Below are 16772 nucleotides of genomic sequence, written 5' to 3' on the forward strand. Positions count from 1 at the left end.
ATATATATATACATATATATATTATATGATAAAGACATAATCTGACTTAAGTGTTTATCTTTGCTCTTAATCACTCTTGGTGTTAACACTTTTTTTGGGGGGGGGGGGTCATGGGTCTTGAACTCTGGGCTTGGGTGATGTCCCTGCGCTCTTCATCTTAAGGCAAGAACGTTCTACATGGGGCTGGGAAGGTGGCTCAGTGGTAGAGGGCTTGCCTTGCATGCATGAGGCCCTGGGTTCAATTCCTCAGCACCACATAAGCAAAAAAAAAAAAAAAAAAAGCCAGAAGTGGCACTGTGGCTCAAGTGGTAGAGCGCTAGCCTTGAGCTGAAGAGCTGAGGGACAGTGCCCAGGCCCAGAGTTCAGGCCCCACGACCGGACCACCCCCTCCCCCCCAAATAAAAGAGTCTCACGGACTTTTCTGCCCAGGCTGGCTTTGAACCGTGGTCCTCAGATCTCAGCCTCCTGAGTAGCTAAGATTACCAGCTTGGTGTTACAGTTTTATTCCTTGGGCTCAGCATCTCTAAGACTGACCTGTAACTTTAAATATTTGACCATTGTTTTGGGGCATCTCTTTTAGGTAAGAATGTATCCTCCCATAAAAAAGGATGTTTATCCTTGATATTCAGAAACAGTGTATTTAAGAAACAAAGACAATAAGGCTTCTATGTCTCTAAATACATAGTTTCTGAATAATGCTTCTATGTCTCTAAATTCTATGTCTGAATTACTGGCTATTTACCATGCATCATTTTGCCTAATATATCCTGCCTTATTAGGAAAAACATAAATTTGAAGTAACAAAGCACCCAGGGTTTCAGGGTAGTCTTCCAGAGGAAGTGCAATGTGAGCTGAAAACCAAATGATCATGAGCTGGGCACCGGTGGCTCACAGCTGTAATCCTAGCTACTTAGGAGACTGAGAACTGATGAATGTGGTTTGAAGCCAACCAGGGCACAAAAGTCCATGAAGATTCTTATCACCAATGAAGAACTGGAAAGCTAGAAGTGGAGCTATGTCTCAAGTTGTAGAGTGCAACCTGGAGCACAAAAGCTCAGCATTAGGGGCAAGGACCTGAGTTCAAGCCCTAGTACTGGTATTACGTACTCCCCCACCCCCCCCAAAAAAAAACCTGGAGGAAGGGGTGGGGAAGATCGGTTCAATGGTAGAGTGCCTTCATAACAAGCATGAGATTTTGAGTTTAAGCTCTAGTATTGCCTAAAAATAAAGAGCAAAATAAAGAACAGAAGCCGGGTGTGGGTGGCTCATGCCTGTAATCCTAGCTACTCAGGAAGCTGAGATCTGAGGATCACAGTTCAAAGCCAGCCTGGGCAGGAACATCTGTGAGACTTTTCAGTTAACCACCAGAAAAACCAGAAGTGGCACTTGTGGTTCAAGTGGTTAGAGTGCTAGCCTTGAGCTGAAGAGCTGAGGGACAGCGCCCAGGCCCCAGAGTTCAAGTCCCATGACTGACAAAAAAAGAACAGAAAAGAAAAAGAACAGGAAGTGACGCTGTGGCTCAGTGGTAGAGCCCTAGCCTTGAGCTGAAGAGCTGAAGGACAGCACCCAGGCCCAGAGTTCAAGCCCCAGGACAGACAAAAAAGAAAGAAAGAAGAGCCTGGGCAGCTGCAGAGCTGAATGAAAGGCACTCAGGGACACAATTACTAAAGTACTGTCTCTATCCCCACAGCCACACTCTTCTTCACCAAGCCCCCTCAACCCTGTTGAAGGGAAATGGGGCCCTGGCACCTGTAGAGTCCCCTGGGGTTCCCCCAAGACAAACAGGAAGCCACAACCCAGTGAGACAGGCCTGTGAATCAACTGAGAAAGTAAAGAAGTCTCTTGGGTCACTGGACCATTTCCTTGAGTGCCTTTAGCATTGAATATAGGGACACACGTACACATACATACATACGTGTGCACATGTATGCACAGCATGAATGTATACTACACACACATGTGCATGCTCAAGTGGACTTCTGATTCCAGAGCTCACTGCACCACCAACCCAACTCAATGGATAACTTTGGGCCCCATAGTCCCCTTCTCTTCCCATCTCTTTACCTCTCTACCCTGATCTGTCTTTTTATTGCCAGTAGTGGGACTTAAACTTAGAGCCTTGTGCTTGGCATGCTTGTTTGCTCACAGCTGGCACTCTACCACTTGAGACAGGCCTCCAGCTCAGCTTTTTTGGGAGAGAGTCTCTTGGGACTTTTCGGTCATCCAGACTGGCATTGAACTAAGATCCTCCTGGTCTCAGCCTCCTGAGTAGCAAGGATTACAGGCATGAGTCACTGGTGCCTGACCTTAATCCTCTATTTACTTTTTTTTTCTTTTTCTTTCTTTTTTTGGGGGGGAAGGGGTCGTGGGGCTTGAACTCTGGGCCTGGGCGCTGTCCCTCAGCTTTTCAGCTCAAAGCTTGCGCTCTACCACTTGAACTACAGCACCACTTCCAGTTTTCTGGTGGTTTATTGGAGATAAGAGTCTCACAGATCCTCCCCATGTAATTGTAACCCCTCTGTACAGTATGTTCACAAATAAAATAAAATAAACTTTAAAAAAAAAAAAAAGAGTCTCACAGACTTTCCTGCCCAGGCTGGCTTTGAACCTCAATCCTCAGATCTCAGCCTCTTGAGCAGCTAAGGTTACAGGCATGAGCCACTGGCACCTGGCTCTTTTTTTTTTTTTTTTAATGGTGCTGGTCCTGGGACTTGCACTTAGGGCATGGATGCTGTTCCTGAGCTTTTTTTGCTCAAAGCTAGTACTCTACCATTTGAGCCATAGCTCCACTTCTGGCTTTTTGGTGGTTATTTGGAGATAAGAGTTTCACAGACTTCCTTGCTCAATCTGGCAAGAAATATGATCCTCAAATCTCAGCCTCCTGACTAGTTGGGATTACAGGTGTGAGCCACCTGCCCCTCGTTCAACTTCCCTATTTCTGTGTTAGTTTCTTCCATAACTGAAACAGGGGCTTCCTGGGGGAACTGGTGGGAAAGGGACATTTGTCATTAGTCATTTCTTCTTTTTTTGGGGGGGGGGTCCGGTCGTGGGGCCTGAACTCTGGGCCTGGGTGCTGTCCCTCAGCTCTTCAGCTCAAGGCTAGCGCTCTACCACTTGAGCCACAGTGCCACTTCCGGCTTTTTTCTTTTTTCTTATGTGGTGCTGAGGAATCGAACCCAGGGCCTCATGCATGCAAGGCAAGCGCTCTACCACTGGGCCACCTTCCCAGCCCTCATTAGTCATTTCTAATGACCACTGCAAAAGAGGGAGAGTAGTTCCTGACTTCTTAAACACCTGCCTACCCCTCCCAGAACAATCTGGTTTATCTCCAGAATAATATACGGGTTCTCCTATCACCTTTAGTTGATAAAGAAGCTCATTCAGGGTTTTAAACCCAGGCAGGCTGACTTGAGCTCTTGAACATTAACTGATGGTCTACTATGTGCTGGGTGCTAGACTAAAAATCCCATGTAGCCACACACCTTTGGCTCATACCTATCGAAGGCTGAGATATGAGGATCAAAGCTTTTGTTTTGCTTTGCTGGTTCTGGGGCTTGAACTCGACACTGTTCCTGAGCTGCTTTTGCTCAATGCTATCACTCTACCTCTTGAGCCACAGTGCCACTTCTGTAGTTAATTGGAAATAAGAGTCTCGCAGACTTTGCTGCCCAGTGTGGCTTCAAATCATGATCCTCAGATCTCAGCCTTCTGAGTAGCTAAGATTACAGGCATGAGCTACCAGCTCCTGGCTTGAGGATCCAGGTTTGTCAGGAAAGTCCTTGAAATTCTCTCTCCCCCCCCCTCTTTCTCTCTCTTTTAAATATGAGACCAGAACTCAAATTTGGTATCTCACACTTTTGTTCATTGGCTGGTACTCTACCACCTGAACTAGGCCTCCAACCCCTGTGAAACTCTTTATTTCCAATTAACTACCACCAAGATGGAAATGGAGGGACCAATACCCTGAACCTGAATTCAAGCGTCAGTACTTGCACCACAAACAAACAAAACCCTTGCTACACACTGAGCCCTGTGAACACTGAGGGGCCCGCGGTCCCCTCTGCCCCAGGGCTCCTTGCTAACAGGGAAGCAGTCATATATTCTAAAGGGGATAAGTGCTGGTGTGAAAATAAAACTGTGTTGTGGGGCAGAGGCAAGCTTTGTGGGTCTGGAGGGGGTATCTGGAGAAGGAGGCCTAGGGTGTGACATCTCCTTCCTTGCTGGGGGACGGCCCTACCACCCCCACAGGCACCCATGGTTCACTGCCCACCAAGGTCCCTGCCTGCCCCAGCATCCCCTGCGCAGGGAAGCCAGAGCCCCGGGGAGCCTGGCCACCATGCCACGGCCTCTCCTCCTCTCCTTCCTCCTTCTCCTCACCCTCTCAGGAATCAAGCCCCAGAAACCAGTGCTGGTGGAGGTGGAAGGTATGTTCAAAAAACCGAAGGGGAAGGAGTCGGGGCTGGAAACCTGGGTTGGTTCTGGGTGGCTTTCGCTGAGTAGCTTGCAGTCTCTGCGCCTCCATTTGTAAAGTTCAGAGAAGGACTCTGGGATCATATACTCTTTCCTTGTGGGGTCTTTGGTTTATAAGAAGGGAGGGGCCTGTGGCCTCTCTCTCTCTTTCCCTCTCTCTCTCTCTCTCTTTCTCTCTCTCTTTCTCTCCCTACAGAGGGAGACGATGCTGTGCTGCCCTGTTTCCAGAGTCCCCCAGACACCCACTTTGAGCAGCTGGCCTGGTATCGGGGGAACGAGTCTATACCCTTCTTAGAGCTGAGCCTGAGGTTACCAAGCCTGGGCATCTGGGTGGGGCCCGCGAGCACCCTGCTTCACATCTTCAACATCTCAGAGAAGATGGGAGGCTTCTACCTGTGCAAGTCAGGCCCTCCATCCCAGGACAGCTGGCAGCCTGGCTGGACCGTGAGCGTGAATGGCAGCGGTGAGGGCTGGGCTGGGCTGGGCCCGGGCACTGGTTGGGATGACAGGACCTACTATGGTCCAATGGCCAAATGGAGGGTGGAAGGGGGCGAAGGACCAGCAAGGAGTTGGCCCTAAGTAACAGACTCTTGGAACATCCTGACTCAACTTCTTATGTCTCTTCTGCTTTGAGTCTCTGGTCTCGATTTTTCTCTGCCTTTTTTTTTTTTGGCCCATCGTGGGGCTTGAACTCTGGGCCTGGGTGCTGTCCCTCAGCTCTTTAGCTCAAGGCTTAGCACTCTACCACTTGAGCCACAGCACCACTTCCAGCTTTTTCTGCTTATGTGGTGCTGAGGAATCGAACTCAGGTACTCATGCATGCGAGGCAAGCACTCTACCACTGAGCCACCTTCCCAGCCCATTTTCTCTGCCTTTCTGGGTGTCTTATCTCTTTCCTTCTCTCTTTGTGGTTCTGGGTCTCTTCTCAGGGGAGCTGTTTCGTTGGAATGCTTCAGACTTCGGTGATCTAGGCTGTGGCCTAGAGAACAGGTCCTCGGGGGACCCCAGACTTTCTTCTGATCAACCCATCAGCTCCTTGCTGTATGTGTGGGGAGAAGACCATGCCAAGATCTGGAGGACAGAGCCTGTGTGTGACCCACCAAGGGGCACACGGAACCAGAGCTTCAACCGAGGTAAGGTGACAGCTGGGGATCTGCCAAGAAGTGGAGATGGGGAGGGAGGGATGGTGACAGGAAATTGAGGGTTTAGGGGAATGACACCCCAAGTATGACATTCCCTTTCCCTTGTTTCTTTCCTGCCCCCAGACTTCACTGTGGCCCCTGGCTCTACACTCTCGCTGTCCTGTGGAGTTCCCCCTGCCCCTGTAGCCAGAGCCCCTGTCTCCTGGACCTATGTACGCCCTGAGAAGTCTAACATCCCATTGCTGAACCTAAGCCTAGGGGAACATCCTCCCACCAGAGACCTATGGCTCCGGGGGCCTCATCTTGTGCTTCCCCAGGTCACAGCTAAAGATGCTGGTACTTATTATTGTCTTTGTGGCAGCCTGACCAAGCAGATGTACCTGAAGGTCACAGCCCAACCAGGTAGAGTTTGTCCGTATTGTGAGCCATCTGTGTGGGGCACTAGAGGAACTGGATGCTTTTTGATGTGATTCACAGGGATCAGCTTGAGGAGTACTCCCCTTTCCCCCCAGCTCCTAACTGTTACACTGAACACAGACTCCAACTCTTTTCTCCTTGCTTCTGAGAACCCTTTTTTCTGTGTCCTTTCCTGCCATTGGATGTTACTTCCTGCCAGCTTTGGTGTGGTCTTCCTCTCTTTCTCCTCACTGTTGGAGCCCTGAATCCTCTTTATACCCCTGCCCCCCCCCCCCCGTCTCTCTCTCTCTCTCTCCCTCCCCCCTTGCTTTTGCTGGTACTGAGGTTTCAACTCAGGGCCTCCTGCTCTTGCTTGCCTTTTGCTCGTGGCCAGAGTTCCACTTCCATTAATTGGAGACAAGAGTCTGAGAGTTGTCTGCCAGATTGCTTTGTTCGTTTTGTTTTGGGTCATGGGACTTGAACTCTGGGCCTGGGTGCTGTCCCTCAGCTCTTCAGCTCAAGGCTAGTGCTCTACCACTTGACCCACAGTGCCACTTCTGGTTTTCTGAGTGGTTTATTGAAGATAAGAGTCTCAGGGACTTTCCTGCCTGGGCTGGCTTTGAACTGCGATCCTCAGATCTCAGCCTCCTGAGTAGCTAGGATGACAGGCGTGAGCCACCAGCGCCCGGCTGCCAGGTGTTTTGGAGCCTTGAGTCTCAGATCTCTGCTTCCCCAGTAGTTAGGATTACAAGCACCAGCATCAGCTTCTCTTGAGTTCTTGAGGTTGAGTAGGATGCAGCCTGGGAATTGGTCTCATGACAACTTCTCTTTAGCAGTATGGCGCTGGATGCTGAAGTCAGGTGGCTGGATAGTCCCAGTTGTGACTCTGGTTTATCTCTTTATGTGCCTGAGTTCTCTGGTGGCTTTTCTTCATCTTCAAAGAGGTGAGTCATGTCCTTCAGTTTGCCCAAATCCTACTCTACTTCCTTAGGATAAGCCTACACTGGCCGGTCTCGCAACCATTTTCTACCCTTTCATTCGTCTTTGCATGTCCCACACCCTGTCCCTTAACTCATCTCATACCCCTCAAACTTCCCAACTGCTTGGGCTCCAGTTGGCCATCTCCTTCATTGATCAAGCACTCTCCCTAGCACCTCTCAAACCCTTCCCCTGTCAGCAAGGGCCTCTTCTGATCACTCTTTAATCTCTGCAGTCCTGATCCAGAGAAGGAAGATAAAACGAATGACTGACCCCACCAGGAGGTAGGTAATGCCACAGGGCACCCCAGCCCGTCCCTCCCTTACCAGGTGTTTTTTAGGGGGTGGGTTGGAAATCCTGCCCACCATCAAAGCCCAGTTCCAAAGTTCACTTTCTCTGCTAAGATGTCCTTGGAGTGATCCAATTTTCTTCTCTGGAGGCCACTGCATCACAGATCTGGTCACCTTGATAACTAACCTCTGGGGGCAAGACTCAATCTTGAGTGTGTCCCTGAGTCCTTTCTAACTCTAGCCTCACAGTGCACCTTCCTTTCTCCCGCCAGATTCTACAAAGTGACGCCTCCCCCGGGAAATGGGACTCAGAATCAGTATGGGAACGTGCTGTCCCTTCCCACTCTAGGCTCTGGCCCGGGTAAGATGTTTCTTGAGGCCTCCTATCCAAGCCTGCCCGTCCAGCCTGTAGCTCCGCCCCTGCGTTAGAGCTCCGCCTATTACACTCATCCCGCCAATCCCCTGATTGGAGACCAGCTCCAATCCCCTGATTGGATACCAGGCGTGGCTCCGCTCCTAGAACAAGTTTTGCCCTTGGCCTCGTAGCCCCGCCCCCAGCACTCAGAGCCTTAACTTCAGGTGGGGCACATAACTTGAGAATAAAGCCCCAGATTTCGATCTGACACCCCTTAAAGGTTCAGGACCAGGTATCCAAACCCAGAGCATCCCTACCCATCTCTCCCTCTCTTTCTCCCTCTCTCTCTCTCTCCCTGAATTTTGGGGCCTAGGCGCTGTCCCTCAGCTCTTCTTCTTCTCAAGGCTGGCACTCTACCATTTGACCCACAGCGCCATCTGATACCCCTTTCCAACACTGCTCTTGCCAGGACGCGTCCAGCGTTGGGCCGCAAGCCTGGGGGGCGTCACCGGATCTTATGGAAACCCCAGCAGTGACACGCAGGAGGCTGGAACCAGGGGGTCCCGAAACCTCCCTGAAGCGGGTAAATGAGGGGACAGTTCCTCACTTGGAGGGTGTGTAGTAGAAGGAGTGGACTGGGGCTGGAAGAGTGCTGTGACTCAGTTCGTCCACTCTGTCCCCCAAACCCAGGACTGGAAGAAGAGGAAGGGGAAGCCTACGAGGAGCCAGACAGTGAGGAGGCCTATGAGAATGACTCCAACCTTGGGGGACAGGACCAGATCTCCCAGGGTAAGGCTGTCCCTCTCCCCAGGGGTCTTCACACCTGCCCGGCTGTGGGCAGGGCCCCGTCCCCCATGGACACTCCTCCTTCTCCACCAGATGGCAGCTGCTATGAGAACCCTGAGGAGGAGCCCTTAGGTCCTGAGGATGAGGATTCCTTCTCCAATGGTAATTTGGGGGCTCTTGCGGGAGTTGGGGGGGAAGGCCAGGAGACACCTGTGTCTCTGTGAGGTCTCTAGCTGGCACGAATGGTTCCCAGTGCTCCCATTCTTCTTCTGCAGCTGATTCGTATGAGAATGCAGATGAAGAGCTGGTCCAGCCAGTCACCAGGACGGCAAGTAGGTGTAAGGTTAGAATCCTGATGAAACCAGCTGGTCCGGCAGGAATGGTGACTCCCCTCTTCCTCTTCCAGACCTCCTGAGCCCCCACGGGTCTGCCTGGAACCCCAGCAGAGATGCAACTTCCCTTGGTGAGAGATGCTTAGGACCCCCTTGATCTTTCTCTCACCAGTGACCCAAGGCCCCACCTTGAACTGATGACTCTGACCCCAAACCCAAGCCAGACCTTGACCCTGAATTTTCATTTCTTTGGCTGACTTTGAACTTGCAATCCTCTTACCTCAGTGTCTCCAGTGCAGATTTTAGGTTTGATTCTTTTTTTTTTTTTTGGCCAGTCCTTGGGCTTGAACTCAGGGCCTGGGCACTGTCCCTGAGCTGTTTTTGCTCAAGGCTAGTGCTCTACCACTTGAGCCACAGCACCACTTCTGGCTTTATCTGGTTTATGTGGTACTGAGGAATGGAACCCAGGGCTTCATGCATGCTAGGTAAGCACTCTACCACTAAGCCACATTCCCAGCCCAAGCTTGGTTCTTTTTGTGCCAATGGTAGTGGGGCTTGAATACCCACAGACTTCACACCACCCCTCACTTTTGACTTCCATTTCACCCTACTCCTTGTGCAGGAGTGTGTGTGAATGCCAATCCTGAGACCTGAGCTCAGAATCTTTCATTCAAGGCTGGCACTCTACCACCTGAGCCACAACTCCACTTCTGGCTGTTTTTTGTTTGTTTATTTCTTATTTGGAGATAAGAGACTCATAGATTTTCCTATTGGAGTTGGCTTCAAACCTTGATCCTCATAGTTCATCTTCCTACTGAGTTAGCTAAGATTACAGATGTGAGCTATGTTTCCAGGTCCCAGGCTGACTTGAACCTGGACCCTAGCTAGCTGTCTCTGTAACTACCTCAACACTGTGTCTTTGACTTCTAATTCTGTTCTTGACCCTTTCTCTGATCCTGGCTATCATCTAATCATACCTGGCCCTGGCTCTCCAACTCACCAACACCCCAGTTCAGTGCTGGTCTAACCACTCCTCTGGTTCAACATAGGTAGGCAAGCCTCTACCTTCCCACGTCCTCAGACCTCTTCCTTATGCTAGGTGGAAGTCCCCTTCCCCAGGTCCCCAGACTAGCTTCTCTATCCCCTGCCCAAGCAGGGTCACAGTCCTATGAGGACATGAGAGGAATCCTGTATGCAGCCCCCCAGCTCCGCTTGCTTCGGCCTGGTCCTAATCATGAGGAAGGTGGGTACTTCTGTCTTTGTCCTTAGCTAGCCTCTGGGCTGATTTCCCTCTCAGCCTCTATCCAGCCCTATCTATGTCTTACTGGTTTTGGGCCCTACCCAGATGCAGATTCTTATGAGAACATGGATAATCCCACCGGACCAGAACCAGCGTGGGGAGGAGGGGGTCACATGGGGGCCTGGAGTAACAGGTGACACCTACCCCAGATGAACAGGTAAACTAGAGAGGGAAGGAAATTAGCAGGAATGACAATGGGATGCTGGCTCTTGGGGGGGAGGGGAGCGCAGAGAGAAAGAAAAGGTTGGCAGGACTTGGTAGGTGGGGTGTAGGTCCCTCCCCTTTTCCAATTCTTCTACATAGCCTGTGTTTCCTCATTTTTAAAGATTCACACCTGACTCTGAGATCTGGTGAGCCTAAACTGATGGTGTCAACATCTGAGCCGCAGTGCTTCTGTGTGTGTGTGCTCCAGCAAGTGGAACTTCCTTCCTGCCTCTTTTGCTTTCCCCAAATAAACTCAGTGAGACCCTCTAAACCTATGAAGCGGTGCCCTGTGTGGGAGGGGAAGGAACAGTTGCCATTGTGTATGCTGTGGTCCCCTCCTGAGGCCTCCCAGAGGAGGGAGGGCTGTGTTCCATGTGAAATGATGATTTTTTTCCACCCATGGCCTCTTGTGCCTTTCCCTGTTTCCCTCAACCACCTGGCCACACCCTGACTCTGACATTTTCTGTGTCCCCACCTTTCCAAGTAGTTCAATCATGTCTGGCAATTCCCCCAGGAAGAGGAAACAGGGCAGGAACTGGCCATCTAGAGTACACACCTGGCATCATAGGCTATTTATTGAGCATCTACTATACACCAAGTGAGCACTCACATCATTTAACTGAATCCGCACAAAACCTCACAGAGTTACTGAGCATTTACTCTGTACCAGACATATATATCTTACATATATTTGTGTGATATAATAAAATATACATATGTGTGTATGTATGTATGTATGTATGTATGTGTTGCCAGTACTGGGACTTGAACTCAAGGTCTTGTCTCTGTCTCTTTTTCTTTTCTTTTTTTTTTTTTTTTTGGGGGGGGGTCCGGTTGTGGGGCCTGAACTCTGGGCCTGGGCACTGTCCCTCAGCTCTTCAGCTCAAGGCTAGCGCTCTACCACTTGAGCCACAGCGCCACTTCCAGCTTTTTTCTTTTTGCTTATGTGGTGCTGAGGAATTGAACCCAGGGCCTCATGCATGCAAGGCAAGCACTCTACCACTGAGCCACCTTCCCAGCCCTCTGTCTCTTTTTCTACTCAAGGCTAGAACTCTACCACTTGAGACACAGTTCTACTTCAGGCTCTTTGTGATTAATTGGAGATGAAAGTCTCACAGACTTTCCTTCTGAGCTGGCTTTGAACCTCACTTGTCAGATCTTAGCTTCTTGAGTAGCTAGGATTACAGTTGTGAACACCAGTGCTTTTTTAAAATTTTAAAATTTTTAATTTTTTGGTCAGTCATGGGCTTGAATTCAGGGCCTTGATGCTATCCCTGAGCAATTCAGCTCAAGATGAGTGCTCTGCCACTTGAGCCACAGCGCCACTTCTAGTTTTCTAGTGGTTTATTGGAGATAAGAGTCTCACAGATTTTTCCTGCTTGGGCTGGCTTTGAACCATGATCCTCAGATCTCAGCCTCCTAAGTAGCTAGGATTACAGGTGTGAGCCACTGGTGCCCAGTTGGCTTGTTCATATTCTTGATGATGGCTAATCTGACTGGAGTGAGATGGAATCTTATTGTTATTTTGATTTGCATTTTTTATGACCAAGGAGGTTAAACATTTCTTCAAGTATTTATTAGCCATGTTTACTTCTTCTGAGCAGTGTCTGTTTAACTTTGTTATCCAGTTATTACCTGTGTTATTGATTCTTTAGAGTTTTAGCTTTTTGATCTCCTTATATATCCTGTGGGGTTTTTTTTTTTTTTTGTCTTAGAAAATACTTCTTTATCTCCTAACATTTACTTTCCCTGTATTGCTGCTAACAGTATATGCCAGGCCTCATTCTATGTGCTTTTATGGGTAGTATCTAATTTTACACTTACAACAAAAGGGAGGAAGGTACCCTAAAATTATCTAGCAGCTGAAGCTAAGCAAAGAGAAGCTAAACACCTACTTCAATGAAAGACAGACCTAGCAAAGAGGGTCTGCTGACTCTGTTTCCCTAATTATAAAGTAGCACTAGGGAGAAGCATGATGTGGTTCTATTTTACTTTTTTATTTTCTCCTTCTCTCTTTTTTTTTTTGGGGGGGGGTCCAGTCGTGGGGCCTGAACTCTGGGTCTGGGCGCTGTCCCTCAGCTCTTCAGCTCAAGGCTAGTGCTCTACCACTTGAGCCACAGCACCACTTCCGGCTTTTTTTTTTCTTCTACTTATGTGGTGCTGAGGAATCGAACCCAGGGCCTCAAGCATACAAGGCAAGCGCTTTATCACTGAGCCACCTTCCCAGCCCTATTTATTTTCTCGAGACAGGGTGTTGCTCTCATTTGCAATCCTGCTGCCTCAATCTCTGAGTGCCGACATTATAGGCACATACCATCATACCCCATACTTTGTAATGAAGTGGATTCTTCTCTGGTTTCATGGTCTCAATATGGAAGGTTTCTTTGACTTTTGTGTGTGTGTGTGTGTGTGTGTGTGTGTGTATTTCGACTGCTTGTGAGAGTCCTTGGAATTCCTTGGTCCCCTTGGTCCATTGCCTAGAGCCAGCTTCCTTTGGCTTCTGCATCATCAGCCTTACTGGCTACACAGGTTTCTGACATTTTATTCATGAGTTTCTCAGAGCAGGTTTTCCCCTGTAGAGGTTTGGACTGCATCCAGGCCCCAAATTCCATGAGAACCTTCGGATCTTGATTGCCTGTTGTGACTTTTTCCACCCATGGACTATCTAGAGTTATTTTCATGTCATATACCAGGGTCTGGGGAATTATTATTTTTTTTCCTCCATCCTATCTCCACCCCCAGCTTTATGCAGGAATCACACTTCCAGCCCTGCCTGGACCTCTGTTCGCAGATGGGTGTTAAAATGCCAGTCCTAAATCAGGCGCTGGTGGCTCATGCCTGTAATCCTAGCTACTCAGGAGGCTGAGATCATGGTTCAAGGCCATCCCAGACAGGAAAGTCCGTGACTTTTATCTCCAATAACCAACAGAAAACAGGAAGTGGTAGAGCACTTGCCTTGAGCTGAAAAGCTGAGGGACAGCACCCAGGCCCAGAGTTCAAGCCCTATGATTGACAAAAAATAAAAAATTAAAAAATAAAACAAAACAAAACAAAAAAAGCCAGTCCTAGGCTGGATGCTGGTGGCTCACACCTGTACTCCTAGCTACTCAGGAGGCTGAGATCTGAGGACCAAGGTTTGAAGCCAAGCTCAGGCAGGAAAATCTGGGATACATATCTCCAATTAATCACCAAAAGCCAGCAATGGAACTGTGGCTCAAGTGGCAGATCATTAGCTTTGAGCAAAAAAGCTAAGGGATGACACTCAGGGCCCAAGTTCAAGCCGCAGAGCTGGCATAAATAAACACATAAAAAAAATGCCAATCCTCCTTGACCTCACATTTCCCAACACCCCGTCGTGATGGCTTTGTTTTCCTCCTTTGTTTCTAGCACCAAGAAGGTTCTGTTGGTTTTTGAGCTCAAAGTTTCAAGTTTTTTGTCTTTTTTTTTTTTTTTTTCTTAAGCCACAAACTCTGGTGGTTAATGCCCATAATCCTTGGGAGGCTGAGATGGAAAAGACTGAGTTTCAAAGGTTAGCCTTGGCAGACAACTGAGACCCCTTCTTAACCAATAGCTGGATGCGGTGGTGCATGCCTGTCATCCTAGCTACCTGGGATGCTAAAATCAGGAAGATTGCAGTTCCAAACTAGCTCTGCCAGAAAAGTTCATGAGACCCCCATCTCAACTAAAGAAGCTGGCATCCCCGCTACTGCAGAGGTGACAAACAGGAGGACTGTCTCAGAAATGATCAGTGCAAAAAGAGTTGGAGGCTTGGTTCAGATGTAGAGCACCCACCTACCAAGCACAACTCCTTGTGTTCAAACCCTATTACAACCAAAAAGAAAAATTGGCTGGGGGTGGGGGTGAAGCAGGTATTTGTCAGCGATGGAGCACTTGTCCGGCATGGGTGAGGCTCGGGGTTCTATTCCCAGCACTGTAACAACAAACAAAATACCCACTCGCTATATTTTGCTTCATGTATGTTTGTGCTTGAGGCTTTCCCCCGCCCCCGCCTTCTTCTTTCTTGTGCTGGTACTGGGGCTTGAACTTAACCTGGGTGCTACCCCTTTGGGTTTTTTTTTTTTCTTTTCTTAAGGCTGGTGTTTTACCACTTGAGCCATGCACAGCTCCACGTCTAGCTTTTTGCTCATTAATTGGAGATGAGTCCCAGGACTTTCCTGCCTGAGCTGGCTTTGAATCGCGATCCTCAAATCTCAGCTTCCCAAGTAGTGAGAATTACAACTGTGAGCCACCAGTGCCTGGCCATATTAGACAGATGAACAGACCAAAGGAAAAATTGTGTACACATATATGAGAGTGGCCCAAAATAGGAGACCATAAAGGAACAGTGATTTGGGGGTTAGTGGAGCAGGGTAGTGACCAGCCATGAAAGAGAGAAAACCTCTGCCTGCTTCTCCTGTTCACTCTTCTAATGTGTGTTTCCTCCACAGATGGAATTTCTTTTACAGAAATCAGCTTTCTAGAGCTGTAACTCTGATGGCATTTCTCACTATAGCCTTTTCAAAATATGCCAAAGCAGCATATAATATGATATGATATATGATATATGTATTGGGGATGGTCTGTATTGGGGATGGTCTCCCTCTCCTATTGGTGTATTTGGGGCAATCTACAGCCTGGTTTGAAGGTCTCCTGGGGCTGGGAAATCCTTGGTGTCTCCTCTGTTCTCAAACACTGCTCAGAAGTACACATGGCTGGGGCTGGGAAGGTGGCTCAGTGGTAGAGCGCTTGCCTTCCATGCATGAGGCCCTGGATTTGATTCCTCAGCACTACATAAGCAAAAAGAAAAAAGCCGGAAGTGGCGCTGTGGCTCAAGTGGTAGAGCGTTAGCCTTGAGCTGAAGAGCTGAGGGACAGCGCCCAGGCCCAGAGTTCAGGCCCCACGACCAGATCCCGCCCCCCCCCCCCCAAAAAAAAAAGTACACATGGCTAATTAAATACAGGAAGAAATGTTTAATCTCCTTGGCCATAGAGAGCGGAAAGCGCGCCACCTGCTGGGAGCTGTAGGCCTTCAATCCTGATCTGGGCTGAGTCACCGTGGGGGAGCTGAAGTGGGGGTTGAGGGAGTTGAGGTGAATGAAATGTCATTGTGGCCTTGCAGTGGGGGTGTCTAGGGTGTGGGTGTGGTCAAAATGCTGTTCTGAGCCAGGCAAGGTGCTGTAGGTCTGCAATCCCAGCACTTAGGAGGAAGAGGCAGGGAGATCATGAAATAGAGGGTAGACTGGGCAAGACCCTGAACTCAAAACTAAACAACACAGGAAGATGCCATTGTGGATGGATGTGTGAGATACCAGTTCTGGGAACGCTGTGGAAGGAGCAGGTTTTGTTGGGTGTTTCCTATGGCTATGGTGTGAAGTGTAGTTGGATGTTTGGAGCTGTAACTGGTACTTTAACTGCTTTTGCTGACTCTGTACTTGGGTCCAAAAATTAATTCAGAGCAAGAGAACAACTTGTCCTCTTTGCCCCCATTTTTTTACCTATCTTTGTCTAATCCTTGAAAGACAGGGCCTAGTTGCCAGGAGGGATTGCCTCCCCAAAGGAAGAGAACTTCAGAAACTCTAAGGAGTAGTAATAATTTCTCCAGGGCCCAGGCCCATTTCCCAAATAAAGATTGAACTGATGACCCACCAGAACATATCCATGACCAGGACTGTTGAACAACCTCTCGACCTTTGCCCTTAATTTTTTTTTTGTCTATAAAACCTGCAGCTCATGGGCTGGGAAGGTGGCTCGGTGGTAGGCTGCTTGCCTTGCATGCATGAAGCCCTGGGTTCGATTCCTCAGCACCACATAAGCAGAAAAAGCTGGAAGTGTCGTTGTGGCTCAAGTGGTAGAGCGCTAGTCTTGAGCTGAAGAGCTGAGGGACAGAGCCCAGACCCAGAATTCAGGCCCCACAACCAAAAAAAAAAAACAACCCTGCAGCTCAGCCAAACTCACGCCTGTAATCCTAGCTACTAGGAGGCTGAGATCTGAGGATCACAGTTCAAAGCCAGCCTGGGCAGGAACGTCCCTGAGACTCTTATTTCCAATTAACCACCAGAAGACCAGAATTGGCACTGTGGCTCAAGTGGTAGAGCGCTCACCTTGAGCTGAAGAGCTGAGGGACATCGCCCAGGCCCAGAGTTCAAGCCCCACAACTGACAAAACAAAAATGAAAACCCTGCAGCTCATGTTTGTATTGCCAACATGACTGAGATGGACTCAATTGTTTCCTTTGCTTCTTCTCAATGTTCCTTGAGCCACAAACTAAATCTCCTTTTTCTGCCCTTCACCATTACTATCCATTTACTTGTCATATAGGGGTAATTTCTGCCCCTCCTCTCCTGAGCAGTTTGGGTTTAGGGTCTAAAACTCTGGTTTCAGTGTAGGTGTTAGAGGCAAAGGAAGTGTGAAATGTTTTGTTGAACAGTTGTGGTGTCTGAATTGTTGGGTGGAGGTGTTGGAATGTAATTAACACCCAAAATCTCCCAATTCAGACACCTTCCCCGGGAGGCAGTAGTGA

The 16772-nt window shown here is 48.9% G+C and overlaps 1 protein-coding gene across 15 annotated transcripts; it reads left to right on the forward strand.

Moving 5' to 3' along the window:
• The first annotated feature begins 4280 nt into the window (after nt 1–4280).
• Cd19 (CD19 molecule) lies at nt 4281–10524 on the forward strand. 15 transcript variants are annotated; one of them, XM_042666841.1, is made up of 16 exons: nt 4282–4424; nt 4667–4933; nt 5400–5463; nt 5503–5603; nt 5736–6014; nt 6842–6952; nt 7222–7270; nt 7549–7637; nt 8101–8214; nt 8322–8420; nt 8511–8579; nt 8693–8749; nt 8824–8880; nt 9903–9992; nt 10095–10182; nt 10376–10524. In XM_042666841.1, exons 1-16 carry the CDS (start codon nt 4337–4339, stop codon nt 10401–10403), a joined length of 1650 nt encoding a protein of 549 aa, XP_042522775.1. In that variant the 5' UTR covers nt 4282–4336; the 3' UTR covers nt 10404–10524. The 15 variants fall into 15 exon arrangements, with proteins under 15 accessions (XP_042522771.1, XP_042522781.1, XP_042522775.1 ...); XM_042666837.1 differs by having other exon boundaries at nt 4281–4424; nt 5400–5603; nt 8331–8420; XM_042666834.1 differs by having other exon boundaries at nt 5400–5603; nt 8696–8749.
• Nucleotides 10525–16772: the final 6248 nt, after the last annotated feature.

Source organism: Dipodomys spectabilis, unplaced genomic scaffold (genome assembly GCF_019054845.1).
Source record: "Dipodomys spectabilis isolate Male_0828 unplaced genomic scaffold, ASM1905484v1 ptg000366l, whole genome shotgun sequence".
Classification (NCBI taxonomy): domain Eukaryota; kingdom Metazoa; phylum Chordata; class Mammalia; order Rodentia; family Heteromyidae; genus Dipodomys; species Dipodomys spectabilis.

Bases quoted from the DNA above. Each gene is read 5' to 3' on its own strand.
- Cd19 (XM_042666831.1), top strand. From the start codon at position 4,337: ATGCCACGGCCTCTCCTCCTCTCCTTCCTCCTTCTCCTCACCCTCTCA. The intron at 4,425-4,666 runs GTATGTTCAAAA...CTCTCCCTACAG, and splicing joins AGTGCTGGTGGAGGTGGAAG to AGGGAGACGATGCTGTGCTG. The intron at 7,638-8,100 runs GTAAGATGTTTC...TGCTCTTGCCAG, and splicing joins CACTCTAGGCTCTGGCCCGG to GACGCGTCCAGCGTTGGGCC.